General features: G+C 39.9%; 1 protein-coding gene across 2 annotated transcripts; it reads right to left on the bottom strand.

Annotated features, from left to right (window-relative positions):
• Positions 1–3: 3 nt before the first annotated feature.
• Positions 4–21,252, bottom strand: cnot4a (CCR4-NOT transcription complex, subunit 4a). 2 transcript variants are annotated; one of them, XM_053631201.1, is made up of 13 exons: positions 21,012–21,252; positions 18,649–18,897; positions 14,916–15,113; positions 9,056–9,142; positions 8,866–8,967; positions 8,171–8,296; positions 7,874–7,995; positions 7,546–7,755; positions 4,884–4,941; positions 4,534–4,789; positions 2,858–3,268; positions 2,376–2,618; positions 4–1,397 (listed from the first exon to the last, which is right to left on the bottom strand). In XM_053631201.1, the coding sequence occupies exons 2-13, from the start codon at positions 18,820–18,822 to the stop codon at positions 1,081–1,083; spliced, it is 2,304 nt and encodes a 767-aa protein (XP_053487176.1). In that variant the 5' UTR covers positions 18,823–18,897; positions 21,012–21,252; the 3' UTR covers positions 4–1,080. The 2 variants fall into 2 exon arrangements, with proteins under 2 accessions (XP_053487176.1, XP_053487175.1); XM_053631200.1 differs by having other exon boundaries at positions 2,376–2,621; positions 21,012–21,250.
• Between the last annotated feature and the right edge of the window lie 3,037 nt (positions 21,253–24,289).

The raw sequence follows: 24,289 nt of genomic DNA, 5'->3' as shown, positions 1-24,289 counted from the left end.
AGGCACTGAGTATTCAATTTTATTTAGGATTTTGTTGCTCCAGATCTGCAGAAAAGTCAATTCTTTAATTTTTAGCTCTTCACTTTGTATTAAATGTGTTATCTCAGCAGCATGTTTAAAAACCAAGAGGTTGTACTATATTGAATTTTTCCTGAAAGAATGAAGGAGTCTGCCTGTTAAATACTTTTTAGTACGGGCGACACTGTAATGACAAAAAAAAAAGAGAGAGAGAAATGATTAGGAGGGCCTGAATTGGCCAAGAGGTGTTACTAAAACATCAGTCATTACTAGAGCTCACATTATCAGTATTTTACCTGCCATTTTTCCCACTTAGCTTCATCACAACTATGTATTCAGATAGTTATGTTTAGCAACTGTGCACTGCAGTCTTTATACTTCTCACTAGGAGTGGAGTGATGAAGTGCCACATGGTGGCATCTTGCACCCACTGAAGGTCATGTGGTAGTGAGATAGACCCCAAACCCCCAGCCATCAGCAGGGTAGCGCTCCATCCTCTGATACAGAGGTACAGCAGTGACTCCCCGCATGCTGTCTGGGGGGCATCAGGGGTCTCTAGCGATGCTTTGTGGCATCGTGTGTGCATTTACATTTACACCATGCTTACATAAGAGTGCCAGGCTCCGTTTTCATAACCTCCTATTTCTGCGAGTACGACTGTCCAAACCTGATTGACAAGTATTCCATCTGAAATAACTGTCCAAATGACCTCAGTGATAAAATAGTCATTAAGATCCCTGTCAATAAGTAACACATTCACAGTATTAGATCAAAATTGGAGCCTAGAATGGACGAGTACTGTATGAGTTTTTAACCATTATTAATAGTGTGCGCATCAAATGTTTCTCAAACCCTCCTTGATTGATTACATATGAATGATGGCCTCCCCCCCCCACACCAAACCATTTGTTAAAGTGTGCCTCAAAATACAGAGTGAGGAGGGGGATAATGAAGAGGGACAGAGAGTCAGACAAATAAGAGCTTATGTTATTAATGATCAGGATATTCGGCGTCATTACAGTTAAGTTTAACAGGGATGGAGAAAGGAATGAGGATCTGTCCCTAGTGGCGCTCCATGGCGGCGCTCTGTAGGAGGTCTGTTGTTGTCTGCGCTGGAGGTCTGAAGGGTGTCTGGAAGCCTGGGGGAGGAGAGTGGAAGTGGCTGGGAGCGAGCGACGGAGGAGGGAGGTACGGCGCCCAGCCGCCTCTGTGCAGAGGAAGCCGAACTGTGGAGTCCAGCAGGCCCGTATGACGAGGCTGAGACACCACTGAACCGCTCGGCCCATCTATCTCAGTCAGAGCTTGTAGAGACTTGAGCCAGTGTGGAGGGTTCTCGTCCTGCACACAGTCCAAACTGTTGCCGGTGGATGCTGGAATACCTGGAGTAGCAAAGCAGGAGAAAACAAGAACAAAAACAAAGTTGGTATTTAAGTGAAAAGTCTGGTATTTGGATAATTTTTACAATTTTGCCATGAACAGCAAATATTTCTAAAGACATTAAGCATTTTTCGTCCATGACCTGATGTCATTCAGAGGGCATTTTTGCTTGATAAAATCTTGGAGGGTCATTACTTAATACTTTAATATTTTGTATGGAGACGGTCAAATATCATAAGATTAGAAGCATTCCAGTGGAAGATGATTGAAAAATAAACATTCAGTCTTGTATTGATACCAATATGACTAGACACAATCTAACAGGGTTATAAAAAAAACAAAACAACCAAACAAGGAATTTGTAAGCCTTACTTCTCTCTGTGAGAAAATATTTTACATTCCAAAGTTCATCACTTTTATTCTACCTTTTATTCAGTGTGTGTAGCTTTTCAGAGTTTATGTAGTTTGTTGATATTGGCAATAAAATGTCTGTTTCTTGCTTGACTTCTGATTGCAATGTTTATTTTTCCCCACTAATATCCGTATTCATGATCATCCTTCGTTCTGTTCATGTCAAATTTGCTTGAGTTGATGATATAGCGATGAAATGACTAAAAGGTTATTGGGAATGGTTAATTAATAAGCACCTGTTCTGAATCAGCTCTGGCACCTCACAAGTAGAAAGGAGCTACAAGCCCCAGCTGGAAATGTGCTAGCCCAGGTGTGATGGTATGATACCAATACACACAAGTTTTAAATATTCAGACTACAAAAGGTCTTTAGTAAGTCAGCTGTTCTCAGTTTTAAAAACCTTTAAATGTGTACTTTACATATTACAATTAATAAAGTTATGTACATATGTAATAATATGTTACATATTATTACACCCCCCCGGGTATTACTGGTGTTGTCACGTGTCGATTAACCGGTGGGAAAATTTCCTCACCGTCACATCCCTGGTAATATGTAACTTAAAGTACCAGTGATGATGGCTGGGTCCATCCAGCTTGCTGTGCCATCCCAGCTCAGGCTGTGCGAGAGTCCTACTGAGCCTGCCGGGAGCCCCATGTGGTTCATACTGGAGGTGGATGAAGAGGAGGAAGAGGAAGATGATGATGTGGAATTTGGGATGCCTCCGAAGTTGATGTTGATATTTGGAAGGAGCGCTCTCAGGCCGTCCTGCCACTCTTTCACATTGATGCTTTCCACTGAACCGCTGTTTTCTGCTGAAGAAGGAAAAGCATCCAACTAAATGTGAAGTAAGTCAACTATAGTGCATCTTAAGCGAATGTCCTAAGCTTACAAAGACGTGGGAATGAGTTTCTAAATGTAGTATTTGGATCACCAGGCCACAGCTGGACAGCTGTGACCAGCCCAGGTGTGACTATTTATCACCTGAAGATGCAGTTATATATTTAGGAGTTTAAAAAGCGTTTAAGCTGTTGTGTGTGTGAGTGTGCACCTGATATAGTTATTCCCCCGAGGCCTGTGCTGTGGTGTTGTGGGGGGCAGCTTGGGTCTAGGAAGTGGCTGTGTGTGATGTGGTTTAAGTGTGCAAGGTTGTTGCGGGTGGGCAGGCCCATCCAGGGCTGGCGTACAGAGGTGGCGTGGGTGTGTGCGGGCAGGCTGAAGGAGTTGTAGAGGCCACGGTGCTGCAGCGGGGGAAGGCGTGGCTGGCCATTAGGGAGCAGTGACGCGGAACGTGGAGAGGCTTCCTGCACTGACAACTCCTTCTCGATGAGGTCAGCCAGTGCTTTCCTTGTCACGTCGAATGGATCAAAGCCTAGATCATCCTCCTGCTGCTGCTGCTTGGCCGAAGAGCCGAAGCCGAAAGCTGCTTGCCAGTCAGTGGATGAGGACACGGGGATGGTGTCTGGAAAAGACAGGCATGGTGTTAACATACCCACTGGAGCACATAATCGCTTTGCAAGCTTCCTATTAAATGATAGAAATCGATAGTTGTCCTAATGAGATAGGAGCTGACAACCTGACTGAAGTCAAATCAGGAACAGAGAATTGTTTTGCACAGCCTAAATAAAGTTTATTATAATATTTGGGCTATTTAGTAAAGCAATAAAGCTGTGTATTCCAGAACTTTCCATTTTCATTAAAAGAATTATTAGATTCAAGTTTTAATTTTTTTTTTTAATAAGCCTACTTGATTTTGAATACTGGCCTAAATAATAATGAGATGGCATTGAACTTCTGTCCAAACCATCCATGTGTGGGACACAACTTCTTCTACAAGACAACCTTATGCATTGTTGATGAAACTTAATGGTATTTCCACAATGTTCCACAAAAATCAGTAGATTAATCAAACTCTGATAGCACTTAACAGCACAAATGTGAGAAATGTTGAGAGATTATGTTTCCGCACCATCAATCAAGAAAATGCTAAACAGACCGGTCTCGAGCAGATTAAGAGCTTGTCAGGGTTTATCAGAGTAACTGATGGAACCCGATATTAACATGATGGGGCAAGAGAAAATGAAACAAGTGTATGTGAACTGGAAGTGAGATCATGGATAACTAGCACAATCAAAAAGAGCAAACAAAGACTCTCTCTCTCACCCACACTCACACACGTGTGCTTTGCTTTTGCAGTTTGTGTACATTTACAGTCAAGTCATATTCTGAGTCAGAATACACATGTATATATTAAATACATGTCACATTTAAAAATGTGTTGACATACAGTTAGGAGGTAAAAATATCCAGAGAACATCAGTGAACTGCTTAGTTAGAGAATGAGCTTGTTGTGAAGAACAAAATTTATTTAATTCCAAATACTGATCCTACTTCTCTCTAAAAGAAAATGATGATTTAACAATTTGTAGTAACTATTTGTCCTGCTCTTCTGAATAATTTGTTATGCAAGTTGTTAGTAATTGTGGTCATAGTGATTCCTAGAAATCATTATGATAGGCCTAACAAAATTTGGGCCACGAACAGGAAAAGAGTGTTAGCTAATATGTGTGCAGGGGTAGCTGTGTTCTGTTCTGTTCTCCTGAATAGGATGGTCATCTGGTCAAATCCCTGAGCTGCAAGAGAACCTCTGCTGGGCTTAAACGTTACTTTAATTAATCTTAGATAAACTTCATGATATAATGTAAACACAGAGTTGAATAAATATACCTGAGGTAAAGAGGCTCTGGGGCTCCGGGGTCATGGGCCAATCAGAGCCACCCTGTGGGGAGCTGGGAAAAGAGGGCAGGCTGCTGGGGATGGGGTTCGGATGTCTGAAGTTACTGTTGTCTGAGAAGAGCGACTGAGACTCGGCGGGTGCTCCCTCAAATGGTGAACGTGCTGCGAGTTCTGCCACACTGATGGGCACTGCCAGACTTGGCTTAGAAAACCCAGGGGGAGGGGAAGGCGAGTCACTACTGGGGACCTGAGAAAGCAATTATACATGCAAAATAAGAAACGTTACATAAGATAAAACGCCTTAAGCATATATACACTAAAGTGTAAAGAGTAGTTTTTACCTGTGCTATATTCTCTCCGTTGCCTATACTTACAGGTTCTGTTGGTTTATCAACAGGACTGAAAGAAAAATCAAGATGTTTATCAGACTAAATGATTTCACATTAAGAAATGCACTGACATGCCATAGTATATTTTTTAAATTAAAAACCGGTTTATCGATAAAGAAATGAATCTTCAAATAAATGAGACCATAAGTGTGCATCTCTCTATTACTACATATAAGACAGTAAACACTAAACCAGGGGTGTCCAAAGTCTGGGCCCAGGGACAAATGCGGACAGATGTTAACTGTGCCATGGTGTCCGAGTTAGAATGACCTGTACACAATAGGCAGCCCACCAGCCAACACGCTGCAGTTTTTCCTGTCACCAGACAGTGGCAGCAGACTGTGTTAACACACTTAACTATAATGCAAGAGGCTTTTTTCCCTTCTGGCTACACCTGCAAATTAATTTACAACATGATATTTAGTCATGGCTTCATGGCTCCTCTCAAATGAAAGCACTCTGAGCTCATCTACATAATTTATTTTTAAATTACATACAAACTACATATATGTACAGGGTGTGACAAAAGTCTTTTTAGCAATGTTTTCAAAATATTTTTCATACTTAGTTTATATTATTTATTTTTCCAGATAGCCTTTAAGAAGACCTTTGACAAAAAACAAACAAACAAAAAAAAGAACGTACTGAAATCATTCTTGTGGCTGGATCAGGAAGCTGTCGCAAGGTTGCGATGGACTTTAACAGGGAACATGACAAGCACATCACACTGTTGCCAAACTTATTAACAAATGCAAAAAGACTGGAAGTGTTGCGAACCGACCGAGAAGTGGACGTCCACGAACAACCGCTGACGAAGGCACAACCGACGTGGTGCTGGCAAACATATAGTCCCACATGTATGGAGACTTTTGGGACACACCCTGTATATACATATACAGTGTTGTGAAAAAAGTACTTGCCCCATCCTGCTTTCTTCTGTTTTTGTATCTCTCATACTAAATTGTTTCAGAAATGAAAACGAATGCTACTCGAGTAAACACAAAATACAGTTTTTAAATGATAATGTTTATTGAAGCAAAAAAGTTACCCAATATCAACTGGGCCTGTGTAAAAATGCATTGGCCCCCATAGTTACTTATTCCCCAAATCTATAAAACTGCATTCATAATGGGGTTCAGCTGGACTAGACGCAACCAGGCCTGATTACTGCAAACCCTGTTCAATCAAATCTACACTTAAATAGAATTTTTTCAACAGCATGAAGTTGGTTGAAAGGTCTTACCCAGTAACACACTATGCCAAAGTGGAAAGAAATTCCAGAAATGATGAGGAAGGTGGTGATTGAAATACTATTTCAAAGGCTCTAGGACTCCAAAGCACCACAGTGAGAGCCATTATCTCCAGATGGAAAAACTCGGCTCAGTAGTGAACCTTCCCAGAAGTGGCCAACCTTCCAAAAGTCCTCCAAGAGCACAGCAACTACTCATCCAGGAAGTCACAAAAGAGCCAAAGACAACATCAAAGGCCCTACATCAATAAAGGTCAATGTTTATGACTCCACTATCAGAAAGACACTGGGCAGAAATGGAATCCATAGAAGAGTGGCGAGCTGAAAACCACTGCTAACCAAGAAGAACATTAAGGCTCATATGAATTTTGCCTACACACCTTGATGATCCTCAAACCTTTTGGGTGAATGTTCTGTGGAACTGTTTGGAAGACAGGTCCTGTTACATCTGGCATAAACCAAACACAGAATTCCACAAGAAGGACATCATACCTACGGTCAAGCATGGTGGTGGAAGTGTGATGGTGTGGGGATGCTTTGCTGCTTCAGGGTCTGGGCAACTTACAATAATTGAGGGAAACATGAATTTTGCTCTCTACCAGAAAATACTAAAGGAGAATGTCCGGTCCTCAGTCTGTAATTTGCAACTCAAGCGAAAATGTATTATGCAGAAGACAATGATGCAAAGCATAGGAGTAAATCCTAGTCCTAAAAATAAGTGAAAGACTGATCTCCAGTTATCGGAAGCGTTTGGTTGCTGTTATTGCTGCTAAAGGAGGCACCACCAGATTTTAAGTTTAAGGGGGCAAATAGTTTTTCACATAGATGATAGGCATTGGATAACTTTTTTGTTTCAATAAAAAAAAATTAAATAAATAAAAACTGTATTGTGTGTTACTGATGCTGGAGACTCCTTCAACAAATGTTAAATAAACTTCACACTTTCTAAACATTCTGTCTTTTATTGCACTTGGATTGTGTGGCGCACCCCTCCGAACTAGCAGGTACTATAGAAATGATATAAAGAAAAAGCACATTAAAATAAATCTGTGATTTGCCTTGCATCCAAAAAAGCCGCTGTTATAGAAAATCAATCAACACCTACTGACCAATCAGATTTGAGAATTCAAGAGTGTTGTGGTATATTGTAAAATATATACCTCTAGCTATGCCTAAAATTGCTCACTATTGTACTAAAGTCTGCCGGAATACTAGTATTTTGACCATCATATGAGGTGATTTTGTATTTAGCTCTTCTGATCATGTAATCCTTCGACATTCTTTTCGGAATATACATTAGAGCTGTTTGGTTTAAATTTATGAAACACATCTATAGTATGCGTAAGTGTGTGAGGCAGTGTGTACCTGGTAGGTTCTAAGACTGAGGAAAAGTGCGAGAGTCCTGTGTTTTGATCTGTTCCTAACTCGGCGTCTGGCTCTTCTGGGGTCATGTGATCTGAGTCTGTCAAACAATCTAAAAGGGGCGGGGACTTCCGGTGTTCTGAAGGTAAACCGTTCACTAGTTTACTGTAACCCTGTAATAAAGGCCAACCCTCTTTACCACCGCTGTTCTGTCTGTGGAGGGGGGAAAAAAACAAAAACAAAACAGTTTACTTACAGGTGATTTTAAACCATATAGTGAACCAATCTTTAAAATTTAAGATGCAACCTCACTACAGTATGAAAACCCCACCTTTGTGTAGCATTTGCTTTGTTTTTAGACTTTTCCCCTCCACATGTTGAAGTTAGAAAGTTCGGATTTGCTTTGTAAAGGTCTTGGAGTAGTTTTTGTTCATATTCCTGGTGTTTCCCAGCCTACATGTACAAAATGACGCATTACCAATATATTAAGACAAATTTTACAAGATGATCATCTGCTTCATTTGTTAATCAAGCTCTCTATATGGTCTGTTGTATCTAACACATTTTTACAACTTTTGAGAAAAATGCTTTTCTAGTGATGATAAAGTAAACATGGTTCTGCTCTCACCTGCATCTCTTCTTTAGTAAAACTAGCCGCCTCATCTCCTAGTTCATGCAGATACATGCAGTCCGGCTTAGGGCACTGCATACTTTTGAGAAAATAGCTGCAGTACTTTGTTGTGCCTAAAGAAGCCTATAAGACAAAAACAACTAGCTCAATAAAAACATCTACCACCAATAAAAACATTCCCTTCAAACTTTGGTCCAATTAAGTGCCAATACCCATCTATTCAACATATTCAGCATGAGATATTGTTATAGGCAATATAGCAAAAACACAATATCACCACACTTTAAGTCACCGGACTTTATCCATCAAGTTGTGTATGATCAAATCTGATCATAAAGTATATGCAATTCCACCTTCATTTTCCTCCATTAACTGCATATTTGGCATATGTGCATGATTAAACTCATGTCTAGCCGAAGCGTGTGTAATATTTTAACAACCTCTAAAAAAAGTTTGATCTGACCTGAATACAGTCTTGAACAGACTATTCATAGATGCTTAAATATCATCACACATTTCTTTAAGGTTATTAATTCATATCAATACTAAAACACATCTTATAAATTGAACAAAATATATGTGAAAATAAATAAAATAAAACAAAAAAAAAAAAACAGTAAATGATCATGATATGAAAACATCACATCAGCATCAGTAAACCTTTATGAAAAGTGTTGCAGTGTTGTGCTCACCTTGAGTGTTCTACCATCGACTACTACATTATTAACACACTGTATTGCTCTTAGGGCATCTTCTGAGCGGATGTATGTAACATAGGCACTGGCACTAGGACCCTGCGGAGTAAATGAGTTTACTGTTTATTTATAGACAGACATTTTGGTTTACAAGACAAATCATTTCTGTGGTTGAGGTTACTCTCACCTGTGAGCCTGCATACGACGTACTGTTATTGATGACCACTTTATGTATTTTGCCAAACTTTCCAAAATACTCTGGCCTCTTAAGGACCTGAAAAATTGAAATACAACTACTGAGTTTAGATCATCAGAACAGTGTATGAACAAAACCCCAAGACAATAAACCAGCAATCATTCTAATGCATATATATATATATATATATATATATATATATATATATATATATATATATATATATATATATATATATATACATACATAGTCAAGAAGTGTTGTACTTTTAGTTCCAGTTTATCAACTGGAAAATGAGAAACTACTCAGATACTGAATCATTTCTCTACTGGCTAGGTTCCTTTCTAAAGTAAGTTCCACTCACAGTGTTATTAAACATGATTATGCTTCACATTGACAGAATAAATAAAATCCAGTTAAACAAAACAAGGCACCAATTGCACCTGGGGCTTTTACAAACATTGACAATATAACAATGAACTTCACTGGTTTTCTAAACCCATATATTCAACACCTATCTGATATGCACTGAAATATGACAAACAGAACATTTCGGATTGCACTTAAACACAACCTATTACATACATATAGCTGTAATCGTAAGCCAGGCATAGCGCTTTTTTGGTTAGTTCCGCATCTCTAAGCATCCAGCTATTTTTACTCACTTTGCTGTGGGTTTTAAAATCCCACATTAGTAATGTGTGTTCCTTTTTATCACAATACCAGTCCATGAAAGCAAAGTGGCTGGAAAATCTAGGTACAGTTTTTTTTTTTTTTTTTTAAAGGAATGACTCACCCAATCTGTTACTGATGGTGAAACACAACATGGCACATATTATATCCACACACTAGACTTGGGTCAGTAAGACAATTCTGATTTCTGCAATTCTTTTTTTTTGTTCACTGAATTTTTATTTGCATTTTTACATATTATAACACCCCATTGACCAAACCCCACCTTGCCCGGCCAGATACAATAATCCCAGCCAAAACCAAAAGACACCTGAAAATGCTCAACTACATACAATAAGGGGGGGGGGGGGAACCAGATTAAAGAGATTAGTATTATACCTTCCCTCAATCTACCTCCAGGGTGCATACATCACTGAAGTAGGTAACTAATTGCCATTAAAAAAAAATAAAAAAATAGATTCACCCCTGCCTCTGATGTTACACTTGATTTTTCATGTTTAAAAAAAGAAGATTAAATCTTTAAACTAGACTGGTACAGAGAGGGGGGTTGTGGAGAGGTTCAGAGGTTGACGCCGATATGGAACACCAAAGATGGCAATTAAAGCACAGACATCTAATTTGATTTTAAGAACGATAGAGAAAGTTTTGAAGGTTAGTTCGAAAAGTTCTGCAATTTGGGACAGAGAGCAAACATATGACTGAGGTTACAGGGCGAAAGTCTGCAGTTTCTACATATGTCAGGTACGTTCGGATATATTTTAGATTATAATTATTCTTATTCTATAGTTATAGATTTTAGTTATTCTTAGAAAGGTGAGCTCTATGGACCACTTTAAATTGTATGAAACCAAGTCTAGCACATGACGTGGTGGTATGTATATTATCTAACACTCTGCCTCAGTAATCATCCTCAAGCTCCAGGCCCAATTCCTCTTCCCAAGCACTAATGGCTTTGATATTGTGACAATTATCTGTTGACCAGATCGTTGAATATATCTGAGAGATAATACCACCCATATGAGGATTCAGGTTGAACACCTCTTCCCATGCAGACTTTGTAGGTAAGGAGGGAATCCCAGGGAATAGGGAGGAGACACAATGCCTAACTTGAAAGAAACTGAATAGGTGAGACGGAGGCAGGTTGAATGATGAGGAGAATTCAGAAAAGTTTGCAAAAACATTATTAATGAAAATTCAAATCAAAGCATTTCATATCCTTCCTTTCCCAGAAAGAGAATGTGGGATCTATAAAGGAGGGGGAAAGATGTGGTTAATACATATAGAAGCCATGGTTGAGGCTAGGGATGCAACGAAATTTTGGCCGCAGAAAATTTTAGGCCGAAAATGGCATTTCTATATTTTATATGCAATAGCCTTGAATTGATTTTTTCTCAGTATGATTACTTTCTGCCGAAAACATTTGCATTAATCATCATCATTAAAAAAATTTGATGTACGAATGTATTTACACCTAGGTTGAGATATTTTCACTTGTATTGATACATAGTACTCTTGACATTTTAGAAAAATGTAATTGGATCAGTAACATAAAAGTAGTAAGGCATCAGCATATAGGGCTAGTTTATGTTCCCTTGTGGATTATACACTGAAATACAGAAAGGGTTCTAAGCGTTATTGAAAGAAGCTCAATTGCTATGGCAAAAAGTAAGGGAGACAGAGGACATTCCTGGCACGTACCCCATGACAAAGTAAAATAATCAGATTTAGCATCATTAGTATATACAGAAGCTCGAGGCTCCACATGTAATAAACGGATCCATTATATTAATCCACCCCGAAACCCGAACTCCTTTAGCACCATAAGAAAATATTCCCATTCTATCCTATCAAACACCTTTTTGGTGTCCAAAGAAATGACCACTTCATAGGAGTTGCTGTTTTTTTTTTGTTTGAGTATAAAATATTTTTTAAATGTATGAATATTAGAAAAGGAATGCCATCCTCTTATAAATCCGGTTTGCTCCTCTGAGATAATGCTCGGGAGAATCCCCTCTAAACGAGAGGCCAAAAGTTTGGCTAAAATCTTGACATCATCATTGAGGGGGCTAATAGGTCTGTACGAATTACATAATGTTGGGTCCTTCCCATCATTAAGCAGTAGAGTTGTGGATGCTTGCCTCAATGTTGTTGGCAGCCTACCTAGTTCTAAGGATTCCTCGAATACAGCCAGAAGTAATGGGCCCAATGAAATTTCTTATAAAATTCGGAAGGAAACCCGTCCAGGCCAATTAATTGAGTTAATGACTTCATCTAAGGTGATGGGGCTGTCAAGTTCAAATGCCAACAGAGGGTCAACTTTGGGAAAATCAAAATTTCTAAGAAAATGGTTTATTTTACCCGAATTGCCAGGAGCTCCAGCTGTGTACAAAGCGGAGTCAAAACTTTTAAAGGTTGAATTAATTTCTACAGGATCCGAGGTTAATGCACCACTGGACTGCATAATCCGAGTTACAGAGTGCGAAGCCGCTCGGCTACACAGTTGGTGGGCCAGCAGCCGACCATCCTTATACCCATATTCATAATAATTGCCACACGTTTGTAACAAAAGCCTCTCCGACTCACCGGTAGATAACAAATCAAATTCTGCCTGCAAATCAAGCCTTTGTTCATGTTGCTCAGGGATCAGGTTAAGAGCATATTGGTCATCTCTAGCTCGAATATTATCAGATATCTCTTTTATTCTTATCCTTCCATTTCTTGTTGACATATACAGAGTAAGAAATTATCTGTCCTCTTAAAAAGGCCTTTAGAGTTTCCCAAATAAAGAATAAGATATTGAATCGGTTTGATAAGTAAGAAAAAAATCATCTATTGAAATAGAAATATACTCAATTATTTTTTTTAATGGGTACAGCATAATACAGTGCATCCGGAAAGTATTCATAGCACTTCACTTTTTCCACATTTTGTTATGTTACAGCCTTATTCTAAAATGGATTAAATTCATTATTTTCCTCAAAATTCTACAAACAATACCCCATAATGACAACGTGAAAGAAGTTTGTTTGAAATCTTTGCAAATTTATTAAAAATAAAAAAACAAAAAAGCACATGTACATAAATGTTCACAGTCTTTGCTCAAAACTTTATTGAAGTACCTTTGGCACCAATTACAGCCTCAAGTCTTTTTGAGTATGATGCTCGAGCTTGGCGCACCTATTTTTGGGCAGTTTCTCCCATTATTCTTTGCAGGACCTCTCAAGCTCCATCAGGTTGGATGGGGAGCATCGGTGCACAGCCATTTTCAGATCTCTCCAGAGATGTTCAATCGGGTTCAAGTCTGGGCTCTGGCTGGGCCACTCAAGGACATTCACAGAGTTGTCCTGTAGGCACTCCTTTGTTATCTTGGCTGTGTGCTTTGGGTCATTGTCCTGTTGGAAGATGAACCTTCGCCCCAGTCTGAGGTCCAGAGCGCTCTGGAGCAGGTTTTCATCAAGGATGTCTCGGTACATTGCTGCATTCATCTTTCCCTCGATCCTGACTAGTCTCCCAGTTCCTGCTGCTGAAAAACATCCCCACAGCATGATGCTGCCACCACCATGCTTCACTGTAGGGATGGTATTGGCCAGGTGATGAGTGGTGCCTGGTTTCCTCCAGACATGACGCTTGCCATTCAGGCCAAAGAGTTCAATCTTTGTTTCATCATGGTCTGAGAATCCTTCAGGTGCCTTTTGGCAAACTCCAGGCAGGCTATCATGTGTCTTTTACTGAGGAGTGGCTTCCGTCTGGCCATTCTACCATACAGGCCTGATTGGTGGAGTGCTGCAGAGATGGTTGTTCTTCTGGAAGGTTCTCCTCTCTCCACAGAGACACGCTGGAGCTCTGTCAGAGTGACCATCGGGTTTTTTTGGTCACCTCCCCGACTAAGGCCCTTCTCCCCCAATCGCTCAGTTTGGCCAGGCGGCCAGCTCTAGGAAGAGTCCTGGTGGTTCCAAACTTCTTCCATTTACGGATGATGGAGGCCACTGTGCTCAGTGGGACCTTCAATGCTGCAGAAATGTTTCTGTACCCTTCCCCAGATCTGTGCCTCGATACAATCCTGTCTTGGAGGTCTACAGACAGTTCCTTGGACTTCATGGCTTGGTTTGTGCTCTGACATGCATTGTTAACTGTGGGACCTTATATAGACAGGTGTGCGCCTTTCCAAATCATGTCCAATCAACTGAATTTACCACAGGTGGCCTCCAATCGAGTTGTAGAAACATCTCAAGGATGATCAGTGGAAACAGGATGCACCTGAGCTCAATTTTGAGTGTCATGGCAAAGGCTGTGAATACTTATGTACATGTGCTTTTTTTGTTTTTTTTATTTTTAATAAATTTGCAAAGATTTCAAACAAACTTCTTTCACGTTGTCATTATGGGGTATTGTTTGTAGAATTTTGAGAAAAATAATGAATTGAATCCTTTTTGGAATAAGGCTGTAACATAAAATAATGTGGAAAAAGTGAAGCGCTGTGAATACTTTCCGGATGCACTGTAGACATTCCATTCTAATGTTAATCCTTACATAATTATGACGTTATATCCGTCAAATCAGTGTGCGATGATGAAGCAGGGTCAAGTCAGTATTACTGGTAATTGCCATAATAGATGCTATTATATTCATTATATTACATTAATATTAATTTCAAATGATGATCTAGTCAGGATGAAGTATGCAGTGATATGTTTCATGTGTAGAATGAGACATAGGCTGCCACAATAATTACTGAGAATGGTGACATAAAAATCTCTTTGGCACAAGACACCTGCCATGACCTGTTTATGCCATGATCATGTAAGCAACAGAATCACTGGATGAGAAAAAAGGTCATGAAATAACTCTAATAAATAAGAGTAATGACCTCTAAAAAAATATTAGGCTAAATGTTAAAGATTCATGGTCATTTCCAACCATTAAGTGTCACAATGTTCTATCCTGTACTAAAGGTAGTATGAAAACCAGAGCATGATTATTACCAAATGGTCAGTAACAACAGTGTGTCTTAAACATCTGCAATTAAAGCCACCTCCCTCATGTTTTGTTACAAACCTGAAATAAGCAGGGGATGACATTAGACAACGTCTGAGATGCATTAGTAACAATAGCTGCCGCTCCATCAGAAACTCCTTACGTGCTGTAAAGCTCATCTTACCTCAGGGTCCGCGAGCCTCTGTGAGAGACCCACCACGAACACAAGGTTCCGCTGCACCACGCGCACACTGGCCAGGTGCTTCCGGTTCTCCGTCACCTTCTGTTTCTTCTCGTTCTGCTTCTGCTTCTTCTCGTTCTTTATCCTCTGGATCTCCTCCTGTGAGAGGGGCTTGTACACAGCCGGATCCTCTGGGTACGGCTACAGTGCGCACACACACACTGATCAATTAGACACTAGGCTGGTCACAATAACAAATTTTATTGGACGATATACTGTCCCAGCTAATATAATTGCGATAAACAATATTGTCATTTCAAGACCATTTTATGCCACCGATGTAGTGATAATAATAATAATAATAGCATAGTTTTCGTCTTCTGACAAAAATATCCTTTAAATTTAGTAATTTATTTTGTCGTCATATTTATTCATTTTGCTCTGACTAAAATGGCATGGAATATCAGTCAACGGCATTTTAGTTGACGAGAAAATACAAAACTTAAACCAAATATTCACACATTTTACATATTAACTTAAACATGCATCAACAAAAACATGTGAAAACTGCTCTTGTTGTGAAAACCTGCTCTCCTGTAATAATAACATTACAATGCGTACACGATGTAATACAATATTCTGAAATCTTTATGCTTTAGTTATTCGTTGTCCGTGTTTTAGTGCGTTGTTACGGTAAAAGCATATTCACAATGTGACTTACTTAAGTTCAAGTTCACTTGTGTATTCACATCATTTTGTGCATTAGGAAGTTGTAATATTAGGTTAATGTTGTGTATGTTATGTCTGATTAATCTCATGTGTGTATAAGAAGCATTTGGGTGAGTTAATTAACCCGCTAGTAAAGCACTTCAGTTCATTCACTGTTCACTTCAGCTCACGCTGCTTAAGCGGCTCAATCCCCGACGTTATTGACACTGACTGGATCATTTGAAACATTAGAACTATTCTTTCTAAAATTTTCTTCTTCAAAAAAACATTGTTAATATCTTGCATGTCGTTTTTTCAACAGTATGTTTTAATTAAGATCGGTGCTAGTGCTTGCTACATATCTTAAATTCTAATGCACACAGTTTTTGCATTTTTAATGTGCATTTTTATCTTAAACTCAATGTATATTTAATGTGACAGCTCTAGAGCAGACGAGAGGACTGAAGCAGTGCGAATGCCTAAAATGTTGGTGTGTCAGGAATCTCCCCCTCTTGCTGAGCATTCAGTGCACTGCGTGTATTTGTTTTGATTCATGTCTTGGTTCCACCCGTGTCCTGTCATTGGCTGTCTCCCACGTGCAAGGCATATGTTTTCAGTTTATTTTCCAAGTTAATGAACTAGTTTTGTTTTCTCGTTTGTGTATGTTGGATTATCCCCGCGTTTGCTGATCGCCTGACCTGTGCCTGTGGTCGGTTTACGGATTTTGATTCACGATTTGGATTTGTTTGTACGCCTCTCAAATAAAACCCTTAAAATGCATTTACATCCTTCTCTACTCGCCAAATATGACACGGTAACATTCATTCTTATCTAAACAAACACGCATGCCACTATCGTGACAGGCCTATTAGGCACTGCACTTTCATGCTATGAAACCTCGTAAAACAACATCACAGCATAATATTCTAATCAGCAATGTATAAATATGAACATTATTCATTACAGGAAAGGACGCTGGTTAAGGGAAATATATCATCCTCAAAATGTACACACTAGCACTCAGCGATTGAAAATAGCATTACCGGAGACAAGGGTGGGTACAGAGCTCATTCAGTGTGCTTTGGGCCGCCACATACACTGTATGTACACTTATACATTATTAATACAACTTTCACGTCAGCTTAGATGCGAACTGCATTGAAAATAAACTGTAACATAACAAGGTCAAATCCTAAATGGCTTCCTATAGGACATATTGCGCACTACATATTAAAAATGATTCAACACCGATTGCAAATCAGGTTTATTGTCAAAATTTACAGACTTACATATATTTATTCATTTAGTAGACGCTTTTATCCAAAGCGACTTACAAATGAGGAAATACAAGCATTTTTGGTTTTGCATGCTGCAACCACCTTCTTCAAATCTCACCAGAGATTTTCTATGGGGTTCAAGGCAGGTGACTGTGATGGCCCTTTAAAATCTTCCAGAACTACTTCTGCATCCAAGCCTTGGTGGAATTTGAGGTATGTTTGGGATCATTGTCCTGTTGGAAGGTCCAATGACACCCAAGCTTCAGCTTCCTCAGAGACGGCATGACGTTTTCTCCTAGAATTTCCTGATACTTCAATGAATCCACATGCTGCAGGTTTCCAGTGCCAGAGGATGCAAAGCAGCCCCAGAGCATCACCGAGCCGCCACCATGCTTGACTGTGGATAGTGTGTTCTTTCTTCATTCTTCTTCCTCCAAACATACCGCTGATCCATCGTGCCAAAAAGTCCCAGTTTTTTTTCATCGCACCACAGAACAGAATCTCAAAACTTCTGTGGCTTATTTATATGATTTTGAGCAGACTCTTCTTGTGCTTTTGGGTCAGTAGTGGTGTACGTCTTGGACTTCTGGCATGGAAACCTTCAGTGTTTAATACGCACCTTACTGTGCTCACTGAAACCTCAGTGCCTGTTGCCACCAAGTCTTACTGTAGGTCTTCTGCAGTCACTCGAGGGTTTTTCACAACCTGCCTTCTCAGAAATCTGGTTGCAGCCGTTGATCACTTCCTTATTCTGCCCCATCCAGGTATTTCATGTGTTTTCTGCCCCTAGCCAGTTCAGGTATTTCATGTGTTCCAGCTCAAGCACACCTGGTGCAACTAATGAAGCCCTTGAGACAACACCTGTTTTGCATATTTGTGCTGTTGTGAGGGATTCTATTCAGGGGGTTGAATAATTTTGAGACTGGAGAAATCATTATAAGTTGCATTTTCAGTTGAATTTGGGGAAACCACTTAAAGCATTCATTTTGTTGAATTATTTCAATTGTTTTCGTTTGATTTGTTCACTGCAAACAGCTGAAAGTCTGTCCATTTTGACAATAAACCTAATTATATTCCTTACAAATAAAACTGTCCCATAAAGTGCAAGTATGTAGGGAGCAGGAAGCCATTTGGGATTTGGCCCACTCTCTGAGGGCTGATGATCACTGTTACCATAGAAACAGGCATAAATAAGCTTACCATTGTCAAACTTGTTCTGGAGAAAAGTGCATGTGCAGTATGCAAAAATGTGTTTTGTATGTGATTTCTGTTATATCTTACACTATGGTACATTATATAACTGCCCGGGAGTGCTGCCAAAATGGCCGCTAAAGTCCTTCAGACTTTACCATAAGGCTTTACCATTGTTAGCGCTATAGTTACCACATAAAAGACGGCAGCGATTTTCATCTGCCGTGTCAAACGCTATCATGAGTGGGAACTCTGACTCGAACTCATACAGGAAGTAAAGAAAGACAGGCAGAGTAGAGAGAGTTATCACCTGCTGTGTCTAAATCTGTGGGTTTGCTGGCATTTACGTCGTCCAACTTACTTTTGGATTGCTTTAGACAGAATCTATCAGCAATTTTCAATGCCCACATTAAATCAAGCCAAGACTGGATAAACACAAATCACACACAAATCGCCTGTTCATTCAGCTCTAAACTAGGAAATGAGAGCAGTTAAACACACTATTCTTTAGGCGAGGAAGTTAAGTCCCTAAAAATCATCCACCAGCAGTAGAGCTGTACCTTTCTGCAGGCTGGGCAGAGGCCGTTCTCGTCTGTGCGGATGCGATGCCAGCAGAAACGGCAGATCTGGTAGCCGCAGGTACACGGGAAGAAGTTGACGTCATCGATCTCCAGAGGCTCCATACACAGAGGGCACTCCATAGGGTCTTCCTTCAGCTCAGGGCTACGGGACATCTTATTGCACTGTTACGGGGGGGGGGGGGCGGGGGAGGCGATCACGGCGACTCACCAGAACGAGACGCAGCAAAGCTGGAAGGAAACGGGAGACGCAGAGAGGAGAGGTTTTAGGCATGAGGATGGAGAGAAGATGAGATTTGTGAGGACCACTTTAAACCTTTTTTAAACCAGTACTAGTAGCCACCAGAGGTGATGTAAATTGACAGCACATAGTAATGTGATCACAGTGGAAGATACACAAGACTCAATGTACTTTCTATACAATGCTAACATGGTGGATGTAGTATGTCCGGGATTGTAGACATAATACACACACATATTGGTTAGTATGTACTGCATTGCCGTTGAAACAGTCATGGTATGCGATTTCGGACGCGGCCCATGTTACATTTTCGCCACCGAGTTCACCATTTTCAATTTCAGACTGTCTTTCTTCTCTCGTTGTATATTTTTGTTAGTTTCTTGAAAAGTTACGTTCCATAATTTTGGCACGAATGTAATTCTCGAATCCAGTACCAAGTATCAATGTCCTCAAGTACTGGAGAGGTATCGGCGTGGAAGTGACATTTTCTGATGGACACTGAATGAGACAATAGAGTTCTTGCCTTGAGCACTGGACAAAGTAAAGCTGTAACACGCTCGCGACATCTTGCGTAACACGGCCAGAGAATTGCGCCAAAAGTCGTTCGGTTATCGTGACCATATCTGTCTCAGATCATTATCGTGTATCAGTCGAAATCTCAGTTCTGCATCAAAGATGGAAAATCTGACACACAATAAAACCAGGTGGAAATGATTAATGTGTTGTTGAAAAGTCCAGTTGAATTCTCCGCGAGGATGCATTTATTTAACATTTACGGAAGGAGTCTCCAGTGTCAACACGCTGTAACAGTTATCTACCATGGGAAAGACTTCAGAACAGCGGCCTTTGCACTTCGTGGTTTCTTGGTAACGTTACAGGCTGCAAATTGTCTTGCAAAATGCCTTATTAATTCCGAGAGAAATTAAAAAGAGAAGCTGGTGACAGACCTGCTGTTCGTAGCACTTAAAATGTAAGTGATAACTTACACGGGGCAGTGGTAGCTCAGTGGGTAAGACTTCAAAGGACTTCTGACAAAAAGGTTCTAATCCCAGCACCACCAAGCTGCCACTGCTGGGCCCTTCCTTGAGCACGGCCCTTAACACTCAACTGCTCGGTTGTATAAATGAGATATATGTAAGTCGCCCCTGATTAGGGCATCTGCCGAATACTGTAAATGTAAACGATAACACAGACCTGTCCTGCACATCATGAAATGCAATGGTTCAAACCAATGATGTGTCATTCTTTAATTAATAATAAACTGTTCTTGTTGGCAAACTGCTGTGGTAGAAGAGGGATATATATATATATAAAACCTTCTGTTTTATGTGGAAAATAATCCAGTTTGGGGTGAGAACAGGAACTGCTTTGTGTGGTGCTACATCACACCACGCCATAGTTGATTACTTTCTTATAACAGCACGCCCTCTAACACACATCCTTTACACTAACTATAGTTTTATTTCTCAATGATTTAAACAGACAACTCAGCAACACCCAAAAACTCTGAAGATTGGAAATTATTATAATTTCTGTGATGTATGTATTATATTAAAACTACAACCACAACCGTATAAAGCTAGTGTTCTATAAAAATCTGTCCTCTCTGTAACTCAGGGCTCATGGTGACGTGTTTCGGCGGTAACAGATTTCAGAGTGACACCGGGTCAGGTGCTTCTACAGCTGGGACAGAGTGACGAGAGAGAGGCGACCAAAACACACCACAGAAACCTCGTCTTTCAATTGAGACACCACCAGGTACAAATCTAAGTCTCCTCTTGGGCACTTCAACAAATCTGGCAATCTGGAAATCACGGTTTTTCTTACGTATTTGTCTGTTTTTGAGCGGCTGAGTGTGTTAGGGACTGCGGCCTACACCGGCCCGAAGCCTGCGCCTTTCCCACTGCTCACGCCGGCTCTGGCCAAACGGACGCCCGGTGTCAACCTCTGACTTTTCCCCTCTACTCCCACTTAGGCTTCGGAGTACTACCACGATGTGTGTCGTATATAAAAATCAGTATACGATTATTAAAAACATAACATTTTCAATACAGCTGTGCTGAGAACATTTACGGCCAGCGGTAGGTAGTTTTTGGATACTCACTTTAGCCGGGATTCCTCTCCGGAGATATTTCTACAAATATCAGGCGGAAATTGTTTTCTCAGAGCAGCTGGAGTTCCTCTACTATCCTGTCCTGGCTCTGTTCTGGTTTTAAATGTTGGTTTTAGTATTTAGTCTAGTCGAACTATTTCTTTAGGCAGCAGCGTCTTACTACCATCTTACATGAAACTGAGGAGGAGGGAATACAGTATCCTCTCACCGCGCACTGTGTTTGCGCACACAGGGCCGAAATGCATTGTGGGAGATGTAGTTCACTGTAGTTATAGCGCCATACTGTACAAAACTACAGATACATTCAGGGACAGGGGTCAAGTTGTGAACTAAGCACCAAGTGTATTCACGTTTTTATTGTTATTTTGGTCTAGTAGTTCTTATTGCTGTTGAATTCTTGAATCTGATTGGTCAGAAGAAGGTGTTGATTAATTTTCTATAATAGCAGCTCTGACAATAGTCATTCAATTCAATTCAGTTTTATTTTTATAGCACTTTTCTCCACTTTTAACGATGGCTATCGTCACATAGTGGCTTCAGACGTCCGGATAAAATGGCCCAAGGCAAAAATGGCAAAATGTTCATCTTTTAATGGTCTTAACAACAAATCGTTGGTCAGAAACTTTTGCTGTAAGTGAACTGTTTGGGGGTAAAAAGTCAAAACAGGGAAATTCACTTATATAGTCTTCTTGTATGCAAAGGTAAAAGCATAAAATCATGATCAATTAAAACTAACATATGTCTGGCTGTACAAAATTAAAATAAAGTATAAATATATATATATATATATATATATAATTACATTAAAAAGCTGTCCGCAAATCTACCCAAAGGGCTTAAACATTTAAAGCAATCAAAAAAATTAATTCTTGCTAATTTCCTGAACAATAATTTGTTGTTAAGACCGTTAAAAGCTTAATATTTTGCCATTTTGGGGATTTTTTTCTTGCCAAGTTTTATCTCTAATGCAGTGGTTCTCAAACTTTTCCAGGGCAAGGCCCCCCAAATGGCATTAACATTTGACCGAGGCCCTCTTTTGCAAGATGGCTTTTAAAACACATTAAAAATACAGACTTCTGAATATATCCCCCTTTTTTTTCTTAATAATTAGATCTTATGTCATTACATTACATTAGGAATTGTGTGTGTGTGGTTGTCTGAGAGTGAGAATTTATTTTTCACACCAAATTGTTGAGGCCCCCTGGGCGCCCCCTGGCGGCCCCCACTTTGAAAACCACTGCCCTAATGATCAAGCCAGAGGCGATGGTGGCAAGGAAAGAGACAACATGTGGCATGAGAAGACATCAGGAAGAAACCTTGAGAGGATCCAGACTCAAAAGGGAACCCTTCCTCTTAGTGAGAATATAACTCATTACTCTTCTACACTTGTTTACTATAGAGTCAAGCAGTGCTAAGTGTGTAGGAAAGATTTTCAGTGTAAGCGTCAGGGCCATTGTTGATTTCAGTAGAATTTTAGCTTTAAATCTATAATATCCATATTGTTATGCTGACGACACACAACTTTACCTTCCTGTCAGGTCTAACGATTGTTGTTCCATCAGTAATCTCATCTCTTGTCTTGAGGAAGTTAAATTATGGATGTCTGAAAATTTAATCATGCTTCATGAGGATAAAACTTAGGTCATTGCTTTTGGCTCTTCGTTATGTATCACTGAGACTGAAAATCAGTTGGGGACTCTGTCTTTAACTTTGCACAGTAGAGTTAAGAACTTGGGTGTCATCTTTGATTCTGACTTTGATATTTGACAAGCAGATAAATGCCGTTGTTAAAGGAAGCTTTTTTCATCTCAGGTCCATTGCTAAATTAAAACAGTTCCTCTCACAGAAGGACTCAGAAATAGTGATTCATGCTCTTATTACATCCCGGCTGGATTACTGCAAAGCCTTATATGTGGGTTTGATTCAGTCCTCTTTTTCACGTCTGCAAGTAGTCCAAAATTCAGCAGCTAGACTTCTAACGGGTACTAAGAAAAAGAGAGCATATCTCCCCTGTTCTTGCTTCCATACAGTGGCTTCCAGTTATTTACAGAGTTAAATTTAAGGTCCTGCTGTATGTTTATAAGGCCTTGCATGGTCTGGCGACTCCATTTAACCATTGTTGGACTGTCTCGACGATATTGAAAAATGCATAACAAATAACTTTCTCCAACTTAATGAAGACAAAACCGAAAAAATTGTTTTTTGTCCCCCGAGATTGAGAGACGTTCTCATTAATGAGCTTCAGAATCACTTCCCCTCAATTTCTTCCCAGGTTAGGAACCTTGGTATCATCCTAGACTCAGAATTATGCTTAAGAAAGCAAATAAATTCGGTCGTTAAGAATAGTTTTGATCAATTACGGATTATTTCTAAACTTAAAACATTTTTGTCTTTCCAAGATTTGGAGAAGATTATTCATGCTTTCATCACATCACACTTAGATTATTGTAATTCACTGTACTTGGGTCTTCCTCAGTCATCTCTTGCTCGTCTCCAGATGGCTCAGAAAGCAGCTACAAGGCTGTTGACCAAGGCAAAGAAATATGATCATGTCACCCCAATATTAACATCGCTCCATTGGCTCCCGGTCCATTTTAGGATTCAGTTTAAGATTCTGTTGCTTGTCTTTAAAACTCTTAATGATCAAGCTCCTTCTTATCTCAAAGATCTTCTTACACCACATTCATCTAACAGATGTTTAAGATATTCTTATAGGTTTCTTCTGAATGTCCCTCAATCCCGTTTAAAAACTAAGGGGTAGAGATTTTTCAGTTGCCACCCCTCGTTGCCCCTCAAGTTGCCACTTGACTTCCACCTTGCACCCTCAATAGGCTTGAGCCTATTAGCTATCTAGCATTTCAAAATTTCTCGCACCCACGCTGCCTCTGGTTTTGTTATGTTTTACTCCATAGTCACGCCAGGGGATAATGATTCAAATAGACAGGGCTTAAGACCTGCACTGCTATCTATTGTGTCTCCATTTAGCCCTGGGGATTCAAGAGGAGAGAAGTCCTCTGCCTCATCTGCAAACTTTGTCACTATCCATCTTTTTTTTGAGTGTTCTGAAGGCTCGCCCCCCTCTTCCTCTCCTGCCTTTCCCTGCCACGCCCACTCCCCCTCCCTTCTTCACACAGCCATCCACGACCATTTAAGCTGCATTTTTCAAAAACATTGAGAGGTAGACTTGAGCTGAAAGAGGGAGGTTTCATGACCCTTTAAAAAGAGGCTGAAAGCATATCTCTTCTCCCAGGCATTTTAATCAAATTTTT

Source organism: Ictalurus furcatus, chromosome 8, assembly GCF_023375685.1.
Source record: "Ictalurus furcatus strain D&B chromosome 8, Billie_1.0, whole genome shotgun sequence".
Taxonomy (NCBI): domain Eukaryota; kingdom Metazoa; phylum Chordata; class Actinopteri; order Siluriformes; family Ictaluridae; genus Ictalurus; species Ictalurus furcatus.
Note: the sequence above shows the minus strand (reverse complement) of the source record. Positions and strands in the feature narration are given on the sequence as shown.